This window comes from Acanthisitta chloris, unplaced genomic scaffold (genome assembly GCF_000695815.1).
Source record: "Acanthisitta chloris isolate BGI_N310 unplaced genomic scaffold, ASM69581v1 scaffold1117, whole genome shotgun sequence".
Taxonomy (NCBI): domain Eukaryota; kingdom Metazoa; phylum Chordata; class Aves; order Passeriformes; family Acanthisittidae; genus Acanthisitta; species Acanthisitta chloris.
Genome location: NW_008680681.1, coordinates 1 through 25,387, shown reverse-complemented (window position 1 = coordinate 25,387; position 25,387 = coordinate 1). Strand labels below are relative to the sequence as shown.

Sequence of the window (25,387 nt, the reverse complement as noted above, 5' to 3'; positions counted from 1 at the left end):
CACTTTGAGCTTCGACAGCACAAAGATTCCGACCTGGCTCTGTGCAGCGTGTTTCAGCGTGAGGGTTGTAAACCAGAGATGCATCAGGGGCCGATGGCTGGTTCTTAAACCAAAAAATGGTTGCAGGTTCCCTCTGTGCTGAGCCTGTATTTGCCTGTCTGTCGGAGAGCACCTTCCCCTTTGGTTGGTGGTGGTTTCGCTTTCAGGCTGTCAAAGCCTTTGGCTGGCAGCGCCCGCGGCCGGGGCTGAGCTGCTGGAGAAAACCAAAGAGGCAATGTGACCGCAGAAATGTCTCTGTTTTGATCGAGGAGGTTCTCCCGGGTGCAGGATGGTGCCTCGTGGTTGAGGGAGGCTCTCTGAGTCTCCCTCGCTGGGTTGGTTTTCGACGTTGGGTTGGTTTGAGCTCACCTTGGCATTTCTAGCGAGCCGAGGAGCACGGAGGAAACGTTTCAGAGCTGTCGGCTGGAGGAGTTTCCTCTTGCCATGAGTGTTATTTGCTCTGTGGATCCCCCTGTGTGGTGGGTTCTTGTCCCTGGGGGCTCCATCTCCTGCTTTTAGCTTCGGCTTCGCCTTCCTGCTCGCTCAGCACCACCCTGGGGACTATAAAGCTGAGTTTGTTCCTTTGCGTGTGAGGCTGTCAGTGCCCACATTGAAGGGAAACAGTTTGATCCTTCTAAATATGCTTCAGAAAATATTTTCTGTTGATGCTGTCGTTGGGCCATCGGTGCCCCTTGATGTCAGGCCAGGTGGAGGCTGTTCCCTCAGTGAGGGGGTTTTATTTACATCAGGGTTTGTTGGATTTTAGTCCCCCTTGGTTTTTATTTCGGAGCGCGAGAGGTTTTAGGGAAGACTGTGGAGCTGCTGGCTGGATTCACAAAGCCAGAATTCAGGGAACACAATGATATTGGGTGGGATTTGAAGCCAGAAACCCAAGGCAGGTCCCTGGTGTGCAGCAGTGAACACCCACGAGTTGTGTTGGGTGCTCAGGCTCGGCTCAGGGCCGAGAGCAGGTAGAGACTGGGCAAGGAATTTCACAACTCTTCTAAGACAGGAATAGAAACCAAGTCTCCTGACTCCTTGCTCAGCCCCTTATCAGCTGCATCAGATTGCCTTTCTAATAATAATAATCATCATCAGGAATAAATAACAATAATAATAATAATACAAGGTGAGATAGTTACTACTCTTAGCGTTCGGTTTGACTTCGCTCGCCAAAGCCTCGTGAATCACACCCGCTCCGCCGGAATTGCAACATCTCACCCCATCTCTCCCCATCTTTAATTTAAATTTTCTGATACAGAGGTGGCAGCTCTGCAGCCAGGCAGAGGGAGCTGAGGGGCTGAGCTGCCAACACACTGTGCTGGTTGGGTTGGGGTTGTGCCTTTCTTTGGCAGAGTATGGAGCAGCTCGTCCTGGTTCTGGCTTGGTGTGCCCGAGGGATGAATTCCTTGGGACACCAGCCCAGGTGCAAGGTCAGCAGTTTTCTGCTTTTTTATTTCCTTTTTTTTTTCTGATTGTGGACTTGAGAAGTGCTAGAAGTGTTGGCTCCTTAAGGAGATCTTCATGGTGTTTATTTGCTGCTTATTCCCTTGTCTTGTGTGGACCCCAAAGGTTGATTTCTTCCCAATCTCTGCATCTTCCCCCAGCCCATAAATTGCTGATTGAAGAAGTTTAGACCCAAGTTGTGTGTTATTTTGATTATTTTTTTTGCAGATGATCATAGATTTATTGGCAGTAAGGAGCATATTTTGACTCCCAGTTTGACCTTGAGGCTTAAATTCAGGATTGATGAAAATCCAGTGTCTTGCACTGGAATAAAAGTAACAATAATAAAAAGAAAAACCTCTTTTCTGCCACACTTTGGTTTGCATTTTCTAATGAAGATGAAACCTTAAAAAAATTAACCAAATAAATAATGCCCTTTGCCCTTCCCCCCCTGCAGTTTTCTGCAGCAACTCTTAGTGTGGAAATACCAGTTGCAAAATGATCCAGGCTCAATCCTGGAAAGCCAGCATGGTTTTCCTGGCTCACCTACCACTGGGTGGCTCTCTGGCACAGCACCCCTCGGTGTGCCAGCACCCACCTGGCTCCCCAGGCAGCATTTGGAGCCAGTGCAGCCCTGGCAATCCTCACCCTTGGCCAAACACCACAGCTCGTGCTGCTCTTTCTTGCATGGTTTTGGGAGGAGAAAGCTGCCAGCAGGAACTGCAATTTATATGTGTATATTTATATATAAAAAATATACATTTTTGAGTGTATCTACATCAATACATACGTGTGTGTGCATAAATATATATAGGTTTTTTCCCTTTTTGGCTGCAAAAGAGTGGGACGTGGTGTGTGTTGGCTCCTGTCATTCCAGGGATCAGCAATGTCCAGGACTCGAGGCTGGATGTGGTGCTGGTGGAGTAGGCAGAAAAACACCCTTAATGTGGAAAGAATTGGCCATTTGTCTTGGTATCCTGGGAAAGCCCTGGGCATGGTCTTCTTAGATGTAGTGAAATTCCTCCAGCAAACATTCTCGTGGGGTTTTTGGGGCCAGAAATGTGGCTGAGCTCCACGCCCCACCTCTGAGCATCCCATTCATCTTCCACCCCATCCCATCGCTTCATCTCAGCCCTTGAGCAAGTCTTTTAACTCAAGCTGTGCCCAGACAAACTTCTGAGGAGCTCGAAACAGAGTTGAGATGGGTGAGAAATCACAGGGAAGTGAGTGACAGGCAGAGCCCCATGTGGAGCCAAGGATGGAGCTGGGATGGAAGGACCAGGAGAGCTGGACCATGGACCACGGTGTGGATGATGCTCCTTTGAGGGACTCACAGCCAGCACAGAGCAGCACCAGGTGTGTGTATGGCTGATAACAGCAGTGGCTTTAGCTGAGCAGCCCCTACCAGTCATCCCACAGGCTCTTTCTGAGTGATCTGCTCACTTCAAGATCTTTTTTTGCTTGTGCTCAGGCTCTTTCTGGGTTGGATCTGGAGGGGTAAAAAAAAAAAGAGGACATTCTGTCAAGTTGGCACCTTAACTCCAAACAAATAGCACAGCGGGTGCCAAGTGTTGACATACTTTGTACAAACAGGAAGTAATAAAATATTTGAACTTCCTGTGGAATTTCCTTCTTTTTTTCCCCCCCTCTCTGTATTTTAGCAGGAGCCCAAGCCCAACTCGGCTGAGCTGCAGCCCTGGTGCAAAGCCTCTCTCATCCACAGCTGCTTGCAAAATAATCCACAACAGGGAGAACAAGGAAAAATGAATAGCTGGAAGCTATACAGGGATGTTTAGTCTGTTCCTGAGTAAATGGGAGCATCTCCAGAGCCTCCCCCATCACACCCACCTGCTGGCTGCCTTCCCTTTCCCTTCCTTCCCACCACTCTCACCTCCTCTGCTGTCATTATTCTTCTCCTCCTCCTCTCTCTCCCTTACAGCTCCAATCCCTTTCTGCCTATCTCCTGGGAACTCTTGTGCAAAGTCTTTTTTTCCCTTTTAAATGCCTTTTCTTCCCTCTTTGACTTTCTTCTTGCTGCCATTCAGTCTTCTTTAACCTCCCTTTCTAAATCTCTTTTGCCTTTAACCCTCTTTTTCCTGATTCCCACCCCAGCCCTGATGCCCTGATCAGCACATTGAGGAGGAAAGTCAGACCAAAAGGTCCCTGTGTCCCCCCTTGTTGCCTGTTCAGACACAGCAGCACAGCAAATGTACTGGAGGTACTGGTTTTTGGTGTCTCCTGCCCTGCTCACGTGTGTATGTCAGATATTTGGTGCTTTGGGTCATGTCCCTGCTTGGTGTGAACACAGTAAGTGTCAGGAGCATCCAGACATCATCTGCTGGCTTGGACTGAGAGGAGAGGGTTTGTGGCACGTGCATTTCATATCCCCTTTCCCACCACGTTGTCTCTACAACATTTTTCTGGCTGGGCCTTATCCTGCACAGCCACAAATTCCCTCTGTGGTCAGTTTTCCTTCCCCCAAAGACTTCTTGCCCCGAAATGCTTCTTGCTGACTCTGAGCACACACTCTCCCTTCTCACAGCACGTAGCTGGTGAGTGGAAAGGCTTCTCACCTCCCACAGTGCTGAGATGTTTCCAAGAACCACCGATTTTTTGCTTTCATACCCTTGAGAGCCTCAGCTGGGTGAGGGTTTCCCTCCCTGCTGCCTCCCACGAGAGACGTCAGCCCGAGCCACAGCTCAGCCTTGAGCTCTCAGCTGGGAAATGAAGAGTTTGGGATGTGCAGAGGGTGGAAACCTCATTGTCCATGTGTGTGTGAGGTGTTGGTGGCATCTGTGTCCCTGTGGTGCTGGAGATCAGTGGGCACAAGGCTGTGGTTTGGGTGCTGCCTACCCTATGAGCACTCAATGCACTGGGCATTCTTGGCTGCAAGTGTGGGGTAAAAAAGCAAAAATGTGAGAAAAAGATTGACTGTAAAGGGGAAATCCTGCCTGGAAATCCAGCCTGGAGAAGGTTTGGCCTCTGTTAATGGCAATGTGCTGGTGTGGCTGGAGAAGGAAGGTGCCCATGGCCTCCAGTGCCCTCAGCTCTGCTGCTGGAACATCTCATCCAGCAGTTTGTGCTGCTCAGTTGGGAGCCCAGGAGGAGAAAATGGTTGTATCAGCACTTAATGGGCTGACACACACCTCCCTGTGGCTCCTCTATCCATCTCAGAGCTGTGCTGATAAAAGCAGTGCCCGGAATCGCCTGGTCCATCCTGGACACACCTTGGCACCTCTGCCCACACCTCCATATCTCACCACCTCCATCTCAGTTCTCATCCCACGCCCAGTGCCTCGCCAGCCCCAGCTCCCCCAATGCTGGTGTGTCTGCAAACCACCCTGAAAAACCCTTTCTCACTTGGTTTCTTTATTTATTTATTTAAGGTGCATCTGCATCTCTCTCTCTCTCTCTCTCTCTCGTTCGGAGGAATCTACGCTGTGAGGTTTTTCATCAAATCACAGAATGGTTTGGGTTGGAAGAGACATTCAAAATCCCCTCATTCCCACCCCCTGCCATGGGCAGGGACACCCTCCACTAGAAGGTGTTGGGGTTTTCCCTTTTTTTCCCAGTGGATGTTCCAATTTGAGGCTAGAAGGAAAAAGCAGTGGTGGTGGTGTCTTCTCTGTGTTGTGACCTTCCAGACTCCTGTTTGGTTTTCCTGGGCAAACTCAATTCCTTTAACAGCATCATGTTTCCATGCCTTAATGGCTTAAATGCCATCAGAAGTCCAAAACTCTGTGTTTAATGTATGGCAGAGTTGGTTATTTCCATGCGAAGTTTTGGGTTGTGCTGTCCTAAGAGCACTGATGGTTTCTGGTGAGATTTCTGACTCCTTGGGAATTGCTTGTAGCAAAAAGCATCTCTTAGGGCTTCCCTGATTTGCACTGGGTTTTTTTAGGGAAAAGAGAAAAATATGGAACAGATGTTCCTATTACTTTCAAGAAAAGTGATTGATCCATGAATTCACTTATCACATTCTAGTAGAGGTAGGAACCCCATGGCAAAGCTGCTCCCCAGTCCAGAAGGGATTGTGGCCAGTCTGTTCTGGGATGTTTTGTCACATGGACCTTCTCAAAAGGAGGGAAAAAAAAAAAAGGTTGTCTCATGACCTTGTTATGATTTGAAGCAACTTTGAGAGGAGACAGAGCTGGAAGAGCTCTGCAGGACTCGGGAGCACTACAGGGAAGCTTGGAATGATGCACCATGACCCTCCAGGATGCCAACTCCATGAATCTGGAGATGGCTAAAAAAAGTCTAGAGCTCTCCCATCCCTGGGACGCAGGAAAATCAGGATCTGCCAAGTGGCAGACATGGATGCAGGTTAGGGAAGGACAGCCTGAAACACCTGAGGATGAAGGAGAAGAAAGTTGGTTGGGAAAGAGGAGTAAGGACAAAATGATTCCCTGTTCTCATATTCCTACAGGCAATTTTGGGACCCTGAGCCAGTGACACCCCATGTTTGCTGTGCCTCTTACACTCAGAGATTTGATATAGCTTTGGCAAGTGGTTGGAGTAGAGAGAATCAATTATTGGAGGGTCTTGTGCTTCTCAGAAGCTCAACTGGAGACCCAGGACGAGGCTTCATCGTGCCAGTATTGTACAATATCAGATCTTTATCTTGGCAAAAAGGCTCCCTCGTGGGGCTGCATAAAATTTGAGCTTGAGATGTTTCTGTAATTAAAAGCAGGCTCAGTGCTGAAGTGCTCCCGTGGGGTGATAGTTTTGGGTATTATTAGGGTCTTTTGTTTTATTCCCCTGCTTGTCCTTAGCTAGAAATAAACACACAGACAGTTTCCAGATTGTCTGGGAATTAGGGGAGGGGGAAGAAAAAAAGGGAAAGGGCAAAGAAAAAGGAAAAAATGAAGAAGATACAATTAAATCAAACCGAAAAGATCATTGAAAGAAATAAATGATCTCATCACTTCCTGGACAGTTTTTTTGTTGACGTAAAATTGCTCGTATCTGTTCTAATTGAATATCTGGTACTTAAAATATTCTGATTTCCCATTTCTGGAGATCTGTGCCCTTCCCTGGGGAGGAAGAGGAGGAAATCCTGAGTGGCACTTTCTCACTTCTCTATTAACTCTGCTCTGGATGTGCCTTGGCCATTTGAAATTGGTGGTTAAAGCAACTCCGTGGGCTCTGTACACCTGCCCAGGAGCTTTGGCATCACTCTTGATGGTGAGGGAGCTGTCATAGTGCTTCCCTGTGCTTGTCCTTGGGATGCTGCTGTTAGGGACATCAGACTAATCCCAGCTGTGATCCAGGTTTTGCTGGATGGAGCCTGTGCAGAGTTCTTTGGCCTCTACCTCTCCCTGCACTGATCCAGCCCTGCCAAGGGCTCTACCTGGAGGAATGAAAGGGCTTTGGTTGTGGTGTAGGCTCTTTGGGGTGTCCCGAGACAGGGCAGGCATGGGAAAACCTCAGTGGGAATGCAAGGTATGGAATGTTTTTATTTTGCTGGTGTTTTCTCTGCCATCCCTCCAGCGTTGGCGTTGGTGCCTGGGATAGGACGTTTGCAGGGATGTGGTGTCTGAGAGCTGTGGCTACACTGTGCCTCCTGCATGGAGGCTGTTCAGCTCCATCCCAGCCTTCCTTGGTCCTGTTTGCTCTTTGCATGGAGACAAATGAAAAGAAAATGCTGGCTGGGGTGAGGGGCCAGGAGAATGGTGACAAGCATTGGTGGATCCTTGCATGTCTCACCAAGCAGCTTGAGTGGGGCACAATACACCACCCACTGTCATCCTCCACCTGACAAAACACCCCCAAAACACCCCATAACCAGGACCCCTGAAGCAAGTAGCCAGGCAGAAGGGAAAGGACAAGGGAGAACACACATCCCTTGGGGCATGGTGGCTGTCTAAGGCCGTGGGGCAGCAGTTGTCCCCGAGGTGGGAGCGACGAGGAGACACTGGTGAGGCTCAGGGCTCTCCAGTTCATGCAGGAATCTTTGCAGATTGGTGCTTGCAGTGCAGGAGGGTTTCTCTGTTTGTTTTCCCATGGCTAATGTGTTTTGATCCCAGCGGGGAAATTTGCACCCTTTGGTATCTGCCGAGGCTGTCCAGGGCACCGTGTTCCTGCCGAGGCAGTTCGGACGCTGTTGGTACATGCAACCAAGGCAATTATGTTCAACTACCTCCTGCTCTAATTTCTTATAGGCACTGCTAGCCAGTTAACCCCTTCGGGGGCCAATCCTGCAAAGACACAATGAGGGGGAATTGAGGCTCAGCTCCTGGCAGGGTGGATAAAAATCCCTCAGGGAGAAAAGTAGCCTGGCACTGAGTTCTGTAGGTTGGGCTGTGCAAGACTTCCAGCCCTGTGAGGGATCTGCTCACCCCTCAGCAGGGCATGGGGATGTCCCAGGGGACACCCAAGTGCTGGGGGCTTGAGGAGCATTCCCTGAGGAGAGCAGAGCAGGGAGAAATGTTGGCCAAGAGTTCTGCAAGCAATGGGTTTGCATTGCCTTTGGTGCTACAGCTCGAGGCTGTGATCCTGCCTCAAAAGACATAACAGAGCCACTGAAATTATATAGGCTCCAGTAAACAAACTCCTGTAATTATTTGCTGCATGTAGCGAATTCCACCTCTCCTTCGTAATCGCCTGGTGCGTAATAACTTCAAAATCATTTCACTTCAAAATGACCAATATTTTTGAAGTGAAGCAATATTGGGAGTCAGGACAGGGAAATTCTTTTTGCTTGCATTGTACAAAGAAATCTTTGTTGGAATTGGTTGCAACACCTCCTGCTTTTGAAAGCTTCAGAAAACCCCAGGGCACGATTCTAGGCTGGGGTGGAAGAGGCAATACCTGGTCCTGAGCTGGCTTTGGAAATCAATCAGAATCAGAGAAATGAGCATTGATAATGTATTTGGAAGAGATTAAATTGTGCAGGATTATGGATTAGGGATGTTTGGAGAATTAAGTTGCACTGAAGGTTTCTTCCAGGAGGATGTTGGTGGTGTTCTGTGCTGGGTTGTACCAGGTGCTGTTCAAACAGCTAAAGAAATTCCCTCTGGGGTCCAGCATGATCCAAAGGGAGTTGTGCAAAGGGATGAGTGGGCTGGGATGGGATACAGGTGGCAGGACAGGGTGGCTATATGGCCCTGCTTCCCCTCAGGCAGGATTCAGAAGCTCAGGAGGACAGAACAAAGGGTCACGAATTGGAAAAAAAAGTCAGTGTGAAAAGCAAGTTTCGTTTCAGGGAAGACAACAGCTAAAGGACCAGAACTATCAAACAAAACCACAAGATCACATCAGATGTCAGGGCAGGACACATCTCGTTTCTCCCTCCTGAAAGGGCTTATCAGCACAACCAATCACTTTAATGATGTGGCAGAGGGAGGAAGAGGATTTGACTCAGAGTGAGATGAAATTTAGTTCCGAAGACCCTTCTGTTCCGCTGCCGGAGACCAGTCACCTGCTCTGCAGTCAGCCAGAGATAAATCATATCCTGCAGCGGAAGGTGCTTAGACATGATTTTGCATTATTTTCTCTTACTCTTTCCAGTGACTCTACGTGCTGTAGTGGGAGAGGGGGAGAGAGGGGAGGAAGAGGGAGGGACTCAGCAAGCAGAGAGCATCCTTGGTGTCCGTCTCGGCTTCTGAATCCTTGCACTGAGGATGAAACAGCATGATAGGAATAGCCATGCTGCCATGCCTCATTGTAGGGAGGTTCCCCATCCTGAAACCAGGTTTGGAACAGGCAGCCCCCTTGCCTGTCATTAGCTCATGCTCTGCTCAGCTCCTTTGGCTTTTTGGGGGAGCAGCACTGCAGGGAGGATGAAGGTGCCATGCAGGTAGCATCACTCTGGGGCTCCTCCTTACAGCCTTGCACTGTGTGTGTTGGCAAAGCTCAGCAGGAGCTGTAATTATCCAACATACCAACCAGTCTCTGGAGATGGAGCTTGGAGCTCCATCCTGGGATCAGAGATATTAGTATTCAAATGTCAGGGCTCGGCTCCAGCTCTATCCTAGGGCAAAGGGGAAAAGCAGCACTCAGCATCCTCAAACCTTGGGAAAGTTTGGGTCTGATCTGGGTTGTGCTGTTACTGACAGCACAGGACCAGCAAAATGCTGCTCCCTCCAGTCAGCTGCTGTGGGGCCTCACACTCTCAGGTACATCTCATCTCCATCAGCTGAACCACAGCACATTCCTTGCACAGACCTGAATCCAGCAGCTGGCCCCCCCCATCCTGGGCAGAGTATCCTTAACCAGTGTCACCCAAAGGAATTTGATGTGCTTGCCCTAATGGAACAGGTTATGAACTGGGAAAAACCAGCTCTACTGGTAGCACGCAGGTCGCAGTCCAAGTTGTTAGATAGCAGCATTAACTCACTGCAACTGGCATCTCTCCACTGATCTACTGAGCGACAGCTTCTGCAAATCTGATCTCAGACGTGGCTGAGGCAATACCAGCTGGATGTGCTTGAGCTCTGTCTGCTTCCTCCCCAGCACCCAGCCTTGAAATCTTTGAATCAGGGATTTTGCCTAATTCCATGAGAACGGGATCACAGCCCACAAATGAATTTTGCCTTCCTGGAAAAGTGAGCAACTTGCAGAGAAGCCAGTGAGGCTGGTGGTTTCTGCACCCTGTTCTGAAAGCTGCCGAATTTCCCGCAGATGTGCACCCACCTGCTGGTTTGTGACACACAGGCTGAAATTTTCAGATCTGTAAATCACAACTTTGAAAACCTGACGAGTTCACTCTGCAGTCTCAGAGTCACATTTTCAGAGGTCTTTAAGGATGGAAAGGTGTAGGAAAGCAGTGGTGAGTGTTTCCAGCAAGGCACAAGTGGAATAAATGCTTAAACCTGATGAATTTCACCCATTGCTCAGAGTGTCCCCAGTTTTCCCTGTGCTGTGAAGTGCTTGAAATACCTTTGGAAATCCTGAAAGACTCTGAAACCCTGGGAATGGGAAGCCTGTATCCTTCAGGCATTTGAGCTGAAGTTGCGTGGAAATTTGGGCGTGATGTTCCCTTTGATTTGATCATGGGCCACGGATCTCGCATCCCTGGAGCTTTTGGAAGCATTACTCTAGATTTCTGTCTGAGTATCTGAATTAATGCCCTGCTTTGTTTCCTTTCCAGGGGGCTCAGTTTTGGGGGTCTCCCACTGTAATCAAAGGCCCCAACAGGATTTATCAGATGCTGTCCCACTTGCCAGGGCAGGGTGGGCAGGGACAGAGGCAAACTCGAGCTCCTAACCCATGAGTGAGAGGAGATTAGGAGCTTGCAAAGCCCAGCTAATCAATCCCAGCCTGCCTAGAACGAACATCTCTCCCACTGCTGGAGCTTCAGACACTAAAAAACCTACAGTAAATGCAACATATCTCTGTGCTTCCTGCCAGCTGGCCCCTAGCCAGCCTATTTCCTTCAAAAAGAGGGATATTTATTTTCATCCTTTTAGAGGCAGCCAATTCATCTCAGACCACCACCAGCTAAAAAAGCTTTATAAATTAGCCGCCTTTTTTTTTACATTTTTTTTTCTTCCCCTAATACTCTCCCCCCACCCCCTTAAATATTATTTTCCTTTCGTTGTTCGAGTCGGTGTAAATCCTCTGCCAGGACATGCGAGCCGAGGCGCATTGCGACACACTCCCCTTTCTCTCCAAGCTGGAGAAAGACAGTAGCTGTAGTGTCTCACGAAAGCCAGAGGAAACCAAAGCAAAGCCTGGCCGTGACTGATTCTCTTTCCAAATGGCGTAAGCAGGCCAACTTCAAACATGTGAATAATGAGTTATCTGTGCTTGACTTTGTTCGGCAGCAGAAGAGACGGTTCCTTCTAACATTTCGCTCCTGCTCCCTCCTGTGAACTCCTGGGCTTCAATTTTTACAAGTGGGTTGAAGTAGTGTTGGCACTTGCCAGCGGCTGCTGCTGCTCACCGGAGCTCAGTGGACATCTCCATCATCTGTGGAGATGTTATGTTTGAGTCCCTTCCAGTTCCCGGTGCTGTAAAGCAGTTCCCATCTCTGCACTGTCCTCCCCTCCCTCTTTCGCTGGCCGTGGGGCTCCACATTCTTCTTGGCTGGGAATTTCCCATGGTGAGTCTAGAGCTGGAGGTGGGATTCCAGGGAAAACCTGAGGGATGTTCATGTCTTGTGTTAGAGGTGTGCAAAGATGAAACCACCCCAGCATCTGCTGTAAGGGACAGGGCTGCTGTTCCCATAACACAGGCAGTTCACATGTGGCTGCTTTCTGGAGCACATGCTGGGACTTGATAGTCTAGCCGAGACTCAGACTGGGAAAAATTTCAACCCTCTGTAGAGGATTGGCGTGTCTCTCTGAAGTACCTATTTTGAGGGCTACAAGAGGGATTTGAAAGGTGTTTTGCGCATTGAGACAGAGTTCTATCCACTGTTGATTGCTTTCTTGTGGTCCATTCTCACGGACATGTAGAGACTAAGCCATGGGGATGTGTACAGGGACTGCTCCTGGTGAGATCCTCCTTGGATAAGCCCTGGAGTTTGGCTGTGAATGTTTGAGCAGAGACTTGGGTGGAGGATGGGGGGAGTTGCTGGTGGGGTGTTTGGAGCCTTACTTTGAAGGTGGATGAGTGAGGGCCTCTGTGGCTGCTGATGGCTCAGCTCGAGCTGCTGACCCAGCCCATGCTACTGTCTCCTGCTTCTTGTCTCCTCTTCACTGGAGCTAAGGAAATGATCTGCAAATGTGTGTGTTAATGAACATCCCACCACCGCGAGCTGAAACACTCTGCATTTCCTTCTCTCCAGCTTGCTGCCAGCGTTTCACAGCAAGACTCCTGGGGAGGGCCAAGCCACTTCCCACCATCTGCTCTCTCATCCTTTGGTAGCACAGGGCTGCTCCAGGGGATGGGGATGAATGTGACACCCCAATCTGAACCCAATGATGGTGAAGAGGAGCCTGTGCAGCTCCTTGTCTCTCAGACTGTAACCCCATCCGCAGATAATCAGGAGACCAGAACCTCCAGGCACCCCAGAGAGTGGTTTTTTTCAAGTCAAATCTGCCAGCTCTGAGATTTTGGCACCACTCAGGTTCCTGAAGCCTCTTTCTACCTTTGATCAACTTTATATTCGGTGTCTCAGTAACCTGGGGAAATAAGCTGCTTTTGGTGAACACCGTGGAACTCTCCCCTCTACTGCCTGGAAACCCCATCCTGGTCCCAGCCTGGGGAGCCACATCAGGTTGCACACTCCTAGATGGAAGAGCAGGGTCTGTTTAGTCTTTGAAATGTTTTAATGCAGAAAGCATGTCTTTAAATCCTAGCTCTGGGGGCCTGAGCTCCAGTGTGGCACACACTGTTTCGCTGTCTGCATTCCAAGGAAACACCCAAAACTTCCAGTATGCTTTTTATTACTGGCCTAAAGTGTCAAATTCACATCAGCTCTTCCAGCTGGGAAGTGTTCAATGGGATGGTTTGTTTGATATGCTGATACAGATCTTGTTATTACATCAGGATCGTAGGTGATCTGTCAATGTTTACATCATGTCATGTTCAATATCGGAGTTAACTGATTCGGAAACCCGATCCAGCGCTAAAACCCTTGTGCCTTTGACAAGAAGTGCCCAGGGTCAGTAGCTGCCATCATTTAATCCTGCTAAAGACTGTTGTTTCCATAAATATTGACCTGCAAGCCAGTGCTAGCCCAGCTGGAAACGCAGTGCAAAATCTCCAACCCCCAACGGCAGGTTTCATGCCCCAAAATTCACTGGTTGGGGTGATTAAGTCTTCTCAGACAGATTTCTTGGGATGAGGTCTGGAGTTGTTTGAAGTCGATTGAAAAATCCACCCACTGGCTTCGGGAGGCTTTGAGTCAGTCCTTGGGTTAAGCTAGAAACCACCTTCCTCTTCTCTAAGGTATGAGCTATTGTTCACTTGACGGCACTGGTTTCCTCTCCGTGACAGCTGTGGGTAGATGGGGAAGGGCTTTTAATGAAGCCAACCGCTGCAGAAATTAAAAAGCTCAGGTTGTTCTGATGAAAGAAACCCATTAATAGCGATTCTCTCTTGCGTGACAAAGTCTGATGTCCCTAGCTCTAAAGTGACAAGAGGCAGGAAGTCCTGGGGAGACAGCCTGAGCTAAAGAGGGTTGGCAGTACAAGTTGGTGGTTTTTAACTCGTTCGCTGCCTCGTTTCATATGGTTCAGCCCTGCCAGGTGCCTACCATGGAGATTGGGTAGGATACAGTCCAGAGAGAGTCTAGGAGACCTGGGAAGGGTCCTGATCCCAACACAGCATCCTCTGGGGTTTCACTCTGAAATGAGCCCGTGTTTACCTTAACTTCTATTTGCATCAAGTTTTCCACTTTCCTTTTATCAGGATACTCTTAGGGTTTTGGGGTTTTTGCTGGTAATTGCTGGGTCTCCCCACAAACCAGCCCCTTTTGAGGGTGTAACTAGAGTGCTGCTATTTACTTGAGGCTTAGAAACCCCACGGGGCTGTGCCCACACTCAGACAGCGTGGGGACCGGAGCAACCACAGCGCAGCATGACGCAGCCACATGAAGCTCTTGGTTAAGTTGTATGGCTGAATAGTCTTTAAAAGCATTATCAGCATAAGAGATCACTTGATAGATTTTTTCAGGATTTTCTCCATCACATGCCAGATACCACCGCAGGATAAGGTTTGTGCTGAGATAGAGGCAGGGAATTTAATTTCCATTAAATTTCTGTGGCACTTGGTCTTTGAAGTCCTGTTGGCTTCTCTGCTAAGCTCTGCCTGAGAAAATTGGTTAAAGGTAAAACATAAACCTATTTTTCTTCTTCCCTGCTCGTATATAGACTGAGATAATAAGATGTAGGCCAAAACAAGACACCTCACTGCACACACTTTTCCCCTGGGGGAGGCACAAACATTGTATGATGGATGCTGCTCATGGCTCTGAAGGCCTCAGATAATGCAGAGATGCTCAGGGTCTGGGGACACACAGAGATTAGAAGTTTATGGTGTTGCTTTGAGGTTTCTTTGGTTTTCTTCATACAGCAGGGAAAATGCATTTTCAAAGTGCCACTGGGTTTTGCTTTGTACTGGGATTTGTGATCACTGAGTTTTGCCTTTTGTTGTCAGCCCATTTTCATTTAGTTTGGACTTTCACACACGTGGGGCCCAGGGGATTATGGACTTTGGAGGGGGTGGTGGGGGCTCATCTGGATGTGGAGCTCACACAGGAGGGTCTAAAGCCCTCAGAAACTGTGGCTGAAGGTGGTTTGCTGCTGGGACAACCCCAGAGCAGTGCCATGGCAGGAGCTCAGCTGGGAGCGTGAGATCCCCTCCGGAGTCAATGCTCTCCACTCCCATCCCACATCTCCACACACAGCCTGGCAAGGGCAGCCTGAGCCAAGCAAATGGGAGATCAGGAGATATCAGCCATCAGATTTAAAGAGGGGGAAGTCTGGGGACTTTCTGTGACTTTGCTATTAACTGATACCGAGCTCGTGCTTCGCAGATGTGAGGGGGGAGGGAAAGGGAGTGAGAGCTAGAGGGGGCTGCATTTATCACCTCTTAAAGGTGCTGCTTTTCTCCTTAAAAGCCACCAAGAACTGAGCTTGACTTGGGCTGATAAGGCCCAGCTCTCTGCAGCACTGCAGAATGGTTTTTTCCCAGCTCCTCTCCTATCTCCATGGTGTGCCTGCACACCTCCAGTGCCTCCAATCTCTGAGCTCAGACCACACCAGGGCAAGGCTGTTGCCACCTTGGGAAGGTCCTTTCATGGCAGGTGTAAATATCTGGGGGTGTTGTGTGGCTGTCTGGCTGCAGCAGGTAAAGAACAAGGAGAATCCAAGCTCTGAACCCAGCACTGATGTAAAGCTGCAGCAGCTCTGGCTCCTCTGGAGCATCTCCAGCTTTGTGCGGGTGTAACTGAGACTGGAATCAGGCCCAGAGAGAGTGAAGCCGTTTGGTGATGATTAATATAGTAAAATGCGAAAGTTATGTATCAAGTGTATTTCATGCGCCTCTTGCCTCGGGGCAATTAGCATAAATTTAATAATTATTGCCCTGTGCCAGCAGCTGCTACCTAAGGAGCTGGGAGTGCTTTACAAACGCTCATTAGTTGCTGCCCTGCCTGGAGGAGGTGAGTGATTAGTCTCCCCATTTTACGGGGAGGAAAAGAGGAACAGAGAGAAGCAAAGTGAGATGGCCAAGGTGTGGTACCAGGGCAAGCTGCTCCCATCCCTCCTCCCACCTTCTCCAGCCCCACTTGGCTCAGACCCTGTTGGGTGGGCAGAGCTGGGAGCAGGTTGGAGTAAACAAGGGTTTGTTCTTTGTGCACTGAGCAAACGCTGTAGAAAATATTTAACATTCAGTGTTTCCTTTGCTGGGTCCTCAGCCACCACTTTGCCAGGAGATGAGGGATCTCCTGTCTTGCATGTGTCTCCCCTCTGTGTTTGGTGAGAGTGAGGGCTGGTGGAGGTCTCTTGGTGCAGCACGGAGCATCCTCATCCAGGCTCCCCAGGATGGTCTGGGGCCTCCTGCATGGGTCAGACTGTTTCCCTTCTTCAGTGGGCTTCTTCTTCTGAACCATGAGGTCTTCTGATGTGCAACCCACCCTGGAGAGCCAATCTCTGCCGGGGCTGTCACGCGTTACCCTTGTGTGAATAACAGCAAACCGCCAAGACAGAGGCTGCGCCGACTCCGTGTGTAACCAGGGTGCTCTAGCCAAAGGGTAACTGATCAGATATCAGACTCTTTTATCATGTTCCAGGGCACAGACAAAAGCTAGAAGACCAAGCCAAACCCTTCACCGATCGCTACGGGGAGCTGGAACGGCTGCGCCAGTCCATGAGAGTCACCCCGACGACACCCAACCCCCGTGGATCCCTCAGCACCCCAAGCCACTTCGGGTCCCAGGCTCAAACTCCAATACAAGGTAACTGGCTGGTTGCCCCAGCCCAGCATTGCACCCTAAACCCTCATGCTCACAGCACAGCTGGGCAGGGAGCAGAGTCACCTTGGCCAAGCAAACTTCCCTCTAGATGGTATTTTAGGGCTGGAGCCCAGCTCTCCTCTGGGTAAGGAGCCCTGCTGGGGGGGACAAGCCAGGATTTCTTGACCTTGGAAGCCTTTTTGCACCCATTAGATCAGTCCTAGATCCAGGCTGTAAGGAAAAACTTAGCAGCTCCAGCAGGAACGCGAGCGAGATCAGAGCAACAGACTTTGAACCCAGCAGCTTCTCTGACATGAAGGCACCCGCGGAATGGTTATGCATCAGCTAGAAAGGCTGTTTTATACTTTACATGCTAATCCAAAGGGTTTCTTATCTTGTTGCATTGTGTTTATGCCAAGTCTGGTGATCCATCACCCAACTCCAGCATAATTCCCCACACGTATGCACACCTGCATGGGCTCACACACACAGAGGGAATCTTTGCTCTTCCCATATTTGCCATCAGCAAAGAGCACCCTGAGTCCCTGGGTGGAACAGATTCCCAGGAATCTGCACTGTAGCTTGTTGTCAGGACAAAGGTAGGAATTGCCACTGGAGTTACCTGAGAGAGGTCAGTCTGCTAATACACCTGAAATTCAGCCCCAGACTAAGCTTTGCATTTGGAGTCATCCAGCTGCTCCCAACTTTCTACACATCTCAGCACAGCCAGATGCCACCAGGATGAATTAGGAGAAACTCTTCTGTCCACACAAGACATGCTCCTTTTCCGTGCATTTTCAGTCTTGGTGGTGTTTTCCCTTGGAAATTAGCAGAGATACTAAGAGGGATTTAAGGCATAGCATTTCAGCTGGTTTTAGTGAGAAGTAACTCTTGTTGGAATGTTTCATGTAAAAATGTTCCCAAAGCCTTTGTGTTGAATTTTCAGATGTGATGTAGCTGTTTGCAAACCTCAGTGTCATTGGCAAAGGGTGTCTCAGGTGCAAAAACATGTTGGAAAACGTTACCCAAAGTGTAAAATCTGCCCTGCTCCTCCCAACCCAAAATTACAGTGAAAATTTAATTTCTTTCTCATTGAAATGCAAATCTCCATGCTTGGAATTTTCATTGACATTAGCATGGTTTATGAGAAGAACACAGGCACTTTGTGTAGGATTATCATTTGATTCTGGTTTAAAAAGCGAGAGAGAAAGAGAGTTTTATAGGCTCGTCCTGTTGGCTGCATCATAAAGAAAGAGATTCTTGAGGGAAGAAGAAAAGATTTGTATTTTAAATTAGCACAGCTCCCTGTAGTGCCAGAAACCCAAAGAACGTCGTTTGGAGCGAAGAATCAGGTGATGACACAAATTCGACGAGGAAAAAAAAAGAGATTGGCCACAAGTTACAGCCTGTGCCAAATTCCCAAATGTCAAGTGACAGCAGGAGTGGAGACACACGAAATTAGCCATCTAAAGTCATTCCTGTGGAGTGAATCCGAAGTCCCAGGAATGCTGCGCGAGGCGGTTCGTGCACGCTCTGCTCTTGGCTCCCTCATTCCCAAGGCAGAGGAACTGTCTTAAAATGACTGTGGGTTCTTACCAGTGTAACTGGGAGCAGGATCAGCTCAGGAGCTTTAATCTCAGCCCTGTCCTTTTGACACAAGGCTGGCTACAACCAATCACAATCATAACTTTTTTTTTAAAAAAAACCTCTTTCTCTCTCACACACACATGGCTTATTCACAAAGATCATAATTTTTACCCAAGCAAGTGGAGCCTGTCCCATGCCAAGAATAACACAGGAGTTAACAGGCCTGTAATTCTCACGACTTGGCACGTTCTTGGGTAACACACACGAGAAGCAGATTAGTAAAAAGCATAACGAGATACCGGTTAGGAGGGACAAATGGGGCAGACTGGAGTTCATCCAGACCCTGCTATCCTTTATGTGGGTGCTTCCCAACCTTAATGCTTTTAGCATCCCTGTGCAGGGATGAAAAGGGGCCAGTGGAGAGGCAGGTTTTCCCTCCACCAGTGCCCTCTGCTCGTGTGCTGGAGGTGGTTGGCCTCCCAGTTCTGCTGACCGAGCACTTTGCACAAACGTTTCCTAATCCACTTCTGGCAAATCCAGGCTGGGAGCTGAGATGCTCAGAAACAACCTCAGCCACTGAGGAGGGAATCCAGCACCTCAAATTGCTGAGCACATGGTGGAGTTTGAGTTTTAAGGCATGTAGGAGGCAGCATTTATCTTTGGGAGGAATTGGGGATCTTTGGAGATGTGTTTGCTCTGGTCCAGCCCAGGAACGAAGGCTGTGGCCATGGTGGAGATCACAGCAAGGACACTGGGAGAAGACTCTGGCCCTCAGCCACTCGCAGAGGCTTTCAGTAAAGCAGCCCCTGGAGGTTATAAATAGCCCCCATGTAAAATGATCATCCTGAGGTTAAATGGTCTCAAACCAAAAACCTCCTGGTAAGAGAAAACCGATCGTTTCTGAAGGGCATGCCAGGAAACATGGGAGGAGAGTGTGTGTGGTTCCGTGGCCGAGCGGGTCGGATCCTACTCTCTGGTTCCCCATGCCCAGTGTCAGGGTATCTCAGCAGCTTCAGTATCTCAGTAGCTTCAGTCTTCCCATCCCTCTTATGGATAGGCAGAGAATCCCTTCCCATGCCTGCCCACAAAGGGGATGGACATTTGCAACCCACACACTAGTTTTCACTCCCACTTGCACTGCTTTGAGGGGAAAATAGGCTAATTATGAGTTCATCCCAGCGTAGCTGTGATGAGAATCTGGCCCAGCAGCTAGGCAGGTCAGCCAGACAGACCCTCATCATCATCATCCAGTGCTGCTTCCCTGGCTTTGGCTAAGCAGAGCCGTTTGCCTCCGTTGAGGATTTGGCCCAATGCTTCTCCAGTGAGGTCTGGAAAATCTGAGGTTTTGAAATCCTGGCTCTGCCATCTCCACAGAGAGACACCAAGCTGTCATTAGGGATGGCTTGAAATGGTTCCTTATTACGGGGCACACCAAGCCAGAGCCTTGCGTGCTTGCTTCATTCCGAGTTCTGCCTTCTAGCTTAAAAAAAATCAACGACCTCTCAAAACTGAAGCAAGATGTTAAAGCAACTTGATTCTGCCTGCCTTCAGCTGCTTTTTGGGGCCTCCCCTTGCCCTGAGGAGTTAGGATGGTGTAGGACACACGTCCTCCTGGGGAGAAGCCCCAAGTTGTCCATGCACCGTGTTGCCCTTGCCCGTGTTTCGGCACCGGTTCGTGCTGAGCTGTTTGATTCCCATTGCAGCAGAGCAGGACCGCCCACGCAGCCAGGCCTGTGTTCTAGCTTTGTGGTGGAAACATCTTCAACCACTCAAAGGCAATTGTGTGCATTGTCCAGCAGCATGTAGCAGGGGCCTTGCAAAGTGATTTTTAAATTGGGTCTACTGGGTATCAGAGCGAGCTGCTTTGATTAACTCACTTCACGTCCTCTCGTGTTGCTCCAGCGAAACCAAATTCCTTTGACTTCACAGGGAGAACAGTAAACCTTGGATCCTTTTGCAAGCTCTGTCCTGTCTCTCCTAGCCTTAGTGTCTGCTGAAAGATTTTGTGGAGACATTGTGTTTGCTGGTGAAGAGCTTCAGATCTTCTGATCTGGAAACTGCTCAGTTTTTTAACCAACTTCATTCCCAATCCATTACTTAAGGTCGGCGCAGAGTTTTTAACGTGAGCCAGTCATCAGCAGAATGCCTCACTGTGTGCATTTAGAGTCAAATCTCTCTCTCTTTTTCTTTTTAAATATACATTTTGAAAGTATTGCATTACTTTTAAGAAGTCTCTTGGCATAGGCAGCGAGTGCCCTATTGTTTCCGAAATGCAACGTGGCTGCTCTGAGGTTAAGTCCTGAATTATGGGCCCAGCAAATACACTGAATTGCTGCTTCCTAATCCCTGTCCAGATTGACTTATGGTTTCTTTAAAATATCCGTTTCTTAATGGATAAAAACATTCTACCACGGGCAGAGACTAAATTGTTTCCAAAGGAAGCTAGGCAAGCATTAGTGGGAAGAAAACATATTGTGGGATTCAGCTTCAGCCTCAAAGGAAGGAACACGCTCGAGATGGGTTTCCTGCTTGCTTTCAGGCTTCTGGGTCTATCTTTAAACTGCTTTTCTGCTCCTCTCATGTACATTTGTGATGTCCCTTAAAAGATTTTGGCATGTAACAGTCCAAGATGAGCCACAGGCCAGTGCTGGATGGGACCTTCCCCCAAGAGAGAGACCAGGCAGCCACGACCACTGTGTCACCTCCAAGTCCCAGCCACGACTCAGGGTGATGAAATGCTGGAGGTTCTACTCACAACAATCCCCTCTGAAATTTCCTCAGGCTCCAGGGGTGCCCTCCTGCCTTTGAGTTGGGATTTTGAACGTGTTGGGATCCACACTGCCAAACTCCAAGTGCAGATGGGGAGTTCCCAGCCCACATTCCCACTGTAGGAGGGCACTGCCCACATTGCCAACCTGTTGCCCGTGGTGCAACCCAGCAGCAGCAGAGCAAAGCTGGAGCCTCTTCCTCTATCACCCCTCGACCTCCCCATCAGCTCAGTGGGTTTCCCATTGGCCTGGTCCAAACCTGCTCAGCAGACAAGGTGGTCTAGCTGCAGGCAGGGTTGTAAATTCAGCAACTTCCTTTTATGTAGTCAGGGCTTGTTAATTTTTCTTTTTTAATACCCTTTGAATACAGGTAAAGAGCAAAGCACAGGCAGGCCAGAGGGAGTGCCTGCAATCACGGGAGCATTTCCCGTTCAGCCCACCCACCCACTCCAATTAGCACCGTTAGCTTATTCATTAGCTTTGCAGGATGGAGTGGTGGGGATTGATGCTGGGCAGGGAGATGTGGGCAGAGGGCTCTGGGATGGAGAATGGATGGAGAGAGGCCGTGGTGGGAGAGGAAGCTGGGAGAGCCAGGCTTGTTTAGTCTAGCAAAGGGCAGGCTGGGAGTGGAGCTAATTGCTCTGTGTAAATACATCGAGGGGGTAAACACCAGGGAGGGAGAGGAGCTAATGTAAGCTCTGAAGGACAGTGCTGGCACAGGAGATGGGGCTGAACTGGCCCTGGATAATTCCAGACTTGATGTTAGAAGCAGAGTCCTCCCCAGAAAGATGAGTCGTGGGAGCATCCCAATGGATCTGGGAGGGTTTGCAGAGAAAGTTGAGATGCAGTTTGGGATTCACTGAGCTGGGAATACCTGGGAATTTCCCTGCCAGGGAGGGAACTATGAGGCTGCTGCCCAGAATATTTGGGATCAGATGGAAAGTGCTGGGAGAGGACCCAGGAGAGTGGAGTTTGGGGGCCACGTGTGTGTGTGCACGGTAGCACAGAGTCTTGGAGAACTAGAAACCTGAGCAGCAAACGTTCTTGGCAATCTTGAGGTGGTGCCTGGTGATGTGGTGATAAGGACGTGTGTGTTGTTGTGTTTTGGTTTGGGGTTTGGTTTTTCTTTTCAAATTCTGCAGAGGAAGTCCTTGCAGCCAGTTGGTGAGCTGGTGCTGTCAGATACAGAACTCTGCTCCATGGGCGTGTAACAACGGATGCTGTTCACACCCTCATCTTTTTTTCAACACCTCCCCTCCTCCCCCAAAAATATATTTTGCTCTGTTTTATGTGGGGTGAGAGGAAGGGGCCGTTTTCTTTTTTAGTTGGCTCTGACTTGGAACCAAATGAACTTGTTAACATACGTGACAGAGGCGTGAGAGCTTGCCTGCCTGCGTGGGTGGGGAGGAGAGCTTTGCCTTCTCTAGAGATGAGCTGGGTCTTCACAGATCAAATACCTCTCGTGCACCTTCCCATACAGATTCTCTCTTTCTCTGGCCACCTGCCTTTCTGTTCTCCCAGATGGAGCTGTAGTCATCAGGGGAAGGAAGCAGAGGAAGAGAGGTCAGAAAAAGGCTGAAAGATGACTTGGAGGTCCAAGTATCACAGAAATTAGGAGAGGAAAAAAGAACCAAAGGTATATACAGAGTGAGAACACCCCTGCTCATCTCACACATACATGTGTATTACATACAGAAGCATAAAGTATCATTAGTGTTTACATTGTTGTCAATCATCATGGCATAAGACAGGAAAGGAGGATTATATTTTTTTGCCCCCAGGCTAGATTTTTCATGGCAGGTTTGCCAGGCACATATATGCATAGAGTTAAAACAGTGGTATATGACCATGCTGAACATGTTTCTATGTTCTACACACTTGCAGAGTGCCACACTATCAAGTTGTCCTTAAATTGCCTTTATTCTCTGCATGTACCACACACTATGAGTATTTGTGTGTTGAGTAAATACACACAAGCTGAAGATTAATGCTGCCAGGATTCATCAGCCACTGCATGTTGCCCATATCTCTAAGGTGGGGACCAGAGAGTGATATCTTGGGTGCTGTGAAGCTGCTCAGGTTCCACATGTCACTGCCCAGCCCTGGATGATCTGATAATCTCCTCCTCTGGTACATCAGGCCTCAGTGCTGTGCTCTGCCACGTGCCCTGGTGGTTTAGGTGTTCCTCAAAGCCCTCCCCATGCTGCAGGACTGAAGAGGTGATTTTGCTGCCCTTTCCTTCCTCCAGGCAGGACAGATGTTTTCCTGGGTTAGGAGGTACTTAAAGCACCCACTGCTCCACTGGGATGGATGCACATCAACCCCTAAAACCTTTTGCAGGGTCCATTGCCTCATCTCCTAGAAGACTTCCAGGGAATTCAGGGGAGATCCGCCAGCCTTGACCCAGCAAGGGTACAGGGACCAGTTCCACTCCATCCAAGGCAGGTCTCAAACCTGACATGGTCTTAAGGGAGGTGGCTGAACACACCCAGAGAAACCTCTGTGGTCAGCAGCCTCACGAACCAGCCTCCCCACCTCCACACTCCTGACCAGCTCTTGCCACCATGAACCAGCTGAGGTTTGAGTCCCTTTGCCAGGGGCATCTCTCTGCATTTATCTTCTCATCATCCACCCAAGAAAAGACCCATATTGTCTCCGAGGCAGAGAGGAAGCTGCTGTGTCACTGCAGTGCTGTTATTTTATCTGGAAAGGGGCTGAGCAGCTTTCAAAGCCTGTTTTCTATCCAGCTCCATGTGCAGGGGGACTTGGGGGTCCTCAAAAGGTGCAAATTGCAGCTGCACAATTAAACCATGGGGTGTGTCCCAACCTCTGAGGTCCCTTGAGCAGCTCAGCCCTAAGGAGGAGACAGTGGCATTACTAATCAGGGCTTTGACCTTTACATGGCTTTTATTTAATACACATTCCACACTTCCCCAAACTCCCATCCAAAACATTGACATTTCCGCTGATAGATTGGGTCAGATTTTGGAGTAGTTGGGGGACTCAATTCACTCTTACAATGGTTAAATTCTTACAGCTAAATGGGCTTATTCAGTTAGTGCAGCAGCTGGTGTGATTTCGAGAAGAAAATAAACATTTCCTTCAAATATTTTGATTGGCAACTGGACAACTGAAATACTCAAGCTCAGATTGCCAGGGTCCAAAAAAGCAAATGGGGGCTGGACGGGGAGTAAGCAAGGGAAACTGTAGTAAATCCTCAGAGGCAGCACTACTGAGCAGATGTGTGTGAGATGCTCTGGGCCCTGCCTGTGCTAGGGAAGGGGACAGTGAGATGGGTTTTTTAAAGTCCATTTTGGCTGTGATTCCTAAGAGAGCACAGAGTCTGAGGGTACAGCATCACCCAGTCCGTTTTCCCTGGCATCTGCTCAGCATGCTGCTTGCTCCAGGTTGCTGTTTGATTCTGGCTGAGCGTGCTTGCTGCTGAGTTTAGGTGGTTATGGACAGTGTTGATGGTGATGTTTTATTTGGAGCTTGCTGGGGCTGTTTCAGCAGAGAGCTCTTTGGATGCAGGGCAGGAGGGACGATGCTCCAACTGGGGCTGTGGGAATGTGATGTCCCAGCTGGGGCAGTGGGAATGGAGCTGTGTGGTTCACAGTGTGGGTCTGTGGCAGCCCTGAAGGGAGAGAACCAAGAGGGAGGGGCAGCTGTGAGGTTAAGAAGATGGTAGAGAGGGGAAACCCTGAGGTGAAGTGGCTGAGATAGAGGGACAGCCCCAAGGTGACAGCCTCAAGGTGACAGCTCCGAGCTGATGTGGGGACCCTGTGGTGATGTTGGGACCCTGTGGTTATGTTGGGACCCCACAGTGATGTTGGTACCCCTTGGTGACAGCCCCAAGGTGATGTTGGTACCCCTTGGTGATGTCAGGACCCCGTGGTGATGTTGGGAACCTGCAGTGATGTTGGTACCCCAGCCCCAAGGTGACAGCCTCAAGGTGACAGCTCCGAGCTGATGTGGGGACCCTGTGGTGATGTTGGGACCCTGTGGTTATGTTGGGACCCCACAGTGATGTTGGTACCCCTTGGTGACAGCCCCAAGGTGATGTTGGTACCCCTTGGTGATGTCAGGACCCCGTGGTGATGTTGGGAACCTGCAGTGATGTTGGTACCCCATGGTGACCAAGGTGATGTGCCTGCAGTGATGTTGGTACCCCATGGTGACAGCCCCAAGGTGATGTTGGTACCCCGTGGTGATGTCAGGACCACTCAGTGATGTTGGGACCCCACGGTGGCAGCCCCAAGGTGATGTTGGTACCCCTCAGTGATGTTGGTACCCCTTGGTGATGTTGAGACTCCTTAGCAATGTTGGGACCCCTTGGTGACAGCCCCCAGGTGATATTGGTACCCTGCAGTGATGTCAGTACACCGAGATGATATTGGTACCCCTTGGTGATGCTGGAACCCCTTGGTGATGATACCCCTTGATGATGTTGGTACCCCTTGATGATGTCAGTACCCCTCGATGATGTCAGTACCCCTCGGTGATGTTGGCACCCCTCGATGATGTTGGTACCCCCAGGCGATGTTGGTACCCCTCGATGATATTGGTACCCCTTGGTGATGTCAATACCCCCCGGTGATATTGGTACCCCTCGATGGTGTCGGCACCCCCTGGTGATGCTGGCACCCCTCGATGGTGTCGGTACCCCTTGATGATGTTGGTACCCCTCGATGGTGTCGGTACC

At 49.4% G+C, this 25,387-nt stretch overlaps 1 protein-coding gene across 1 annotated transcript in view; it reads left to right on the top strand.

Moving 5' to 3' along the window:
• The window catches only part of LOC103805133 (runt-related transcription factor 3-like), a gene marked incomplete at both ends in the record, with an annotated part of 21,489 nt that extends 5,156 nt beyond the window's left edge, over nt 1-16,333 (top strand). Inside the window, one exon of the mRNA XM_009077768.1 lies at nt 16,169-16,333. Within this exon, the coding sequence (XP_009076016.1) occupies nt 16,169-16,333 (165 nt within the window). The remainder of the gene's footprint in view (nt 1-16,168) is intronic.
• Between the last annotated feature and the right edge of the window lie 9,054 nt (nt 16,334-25,387).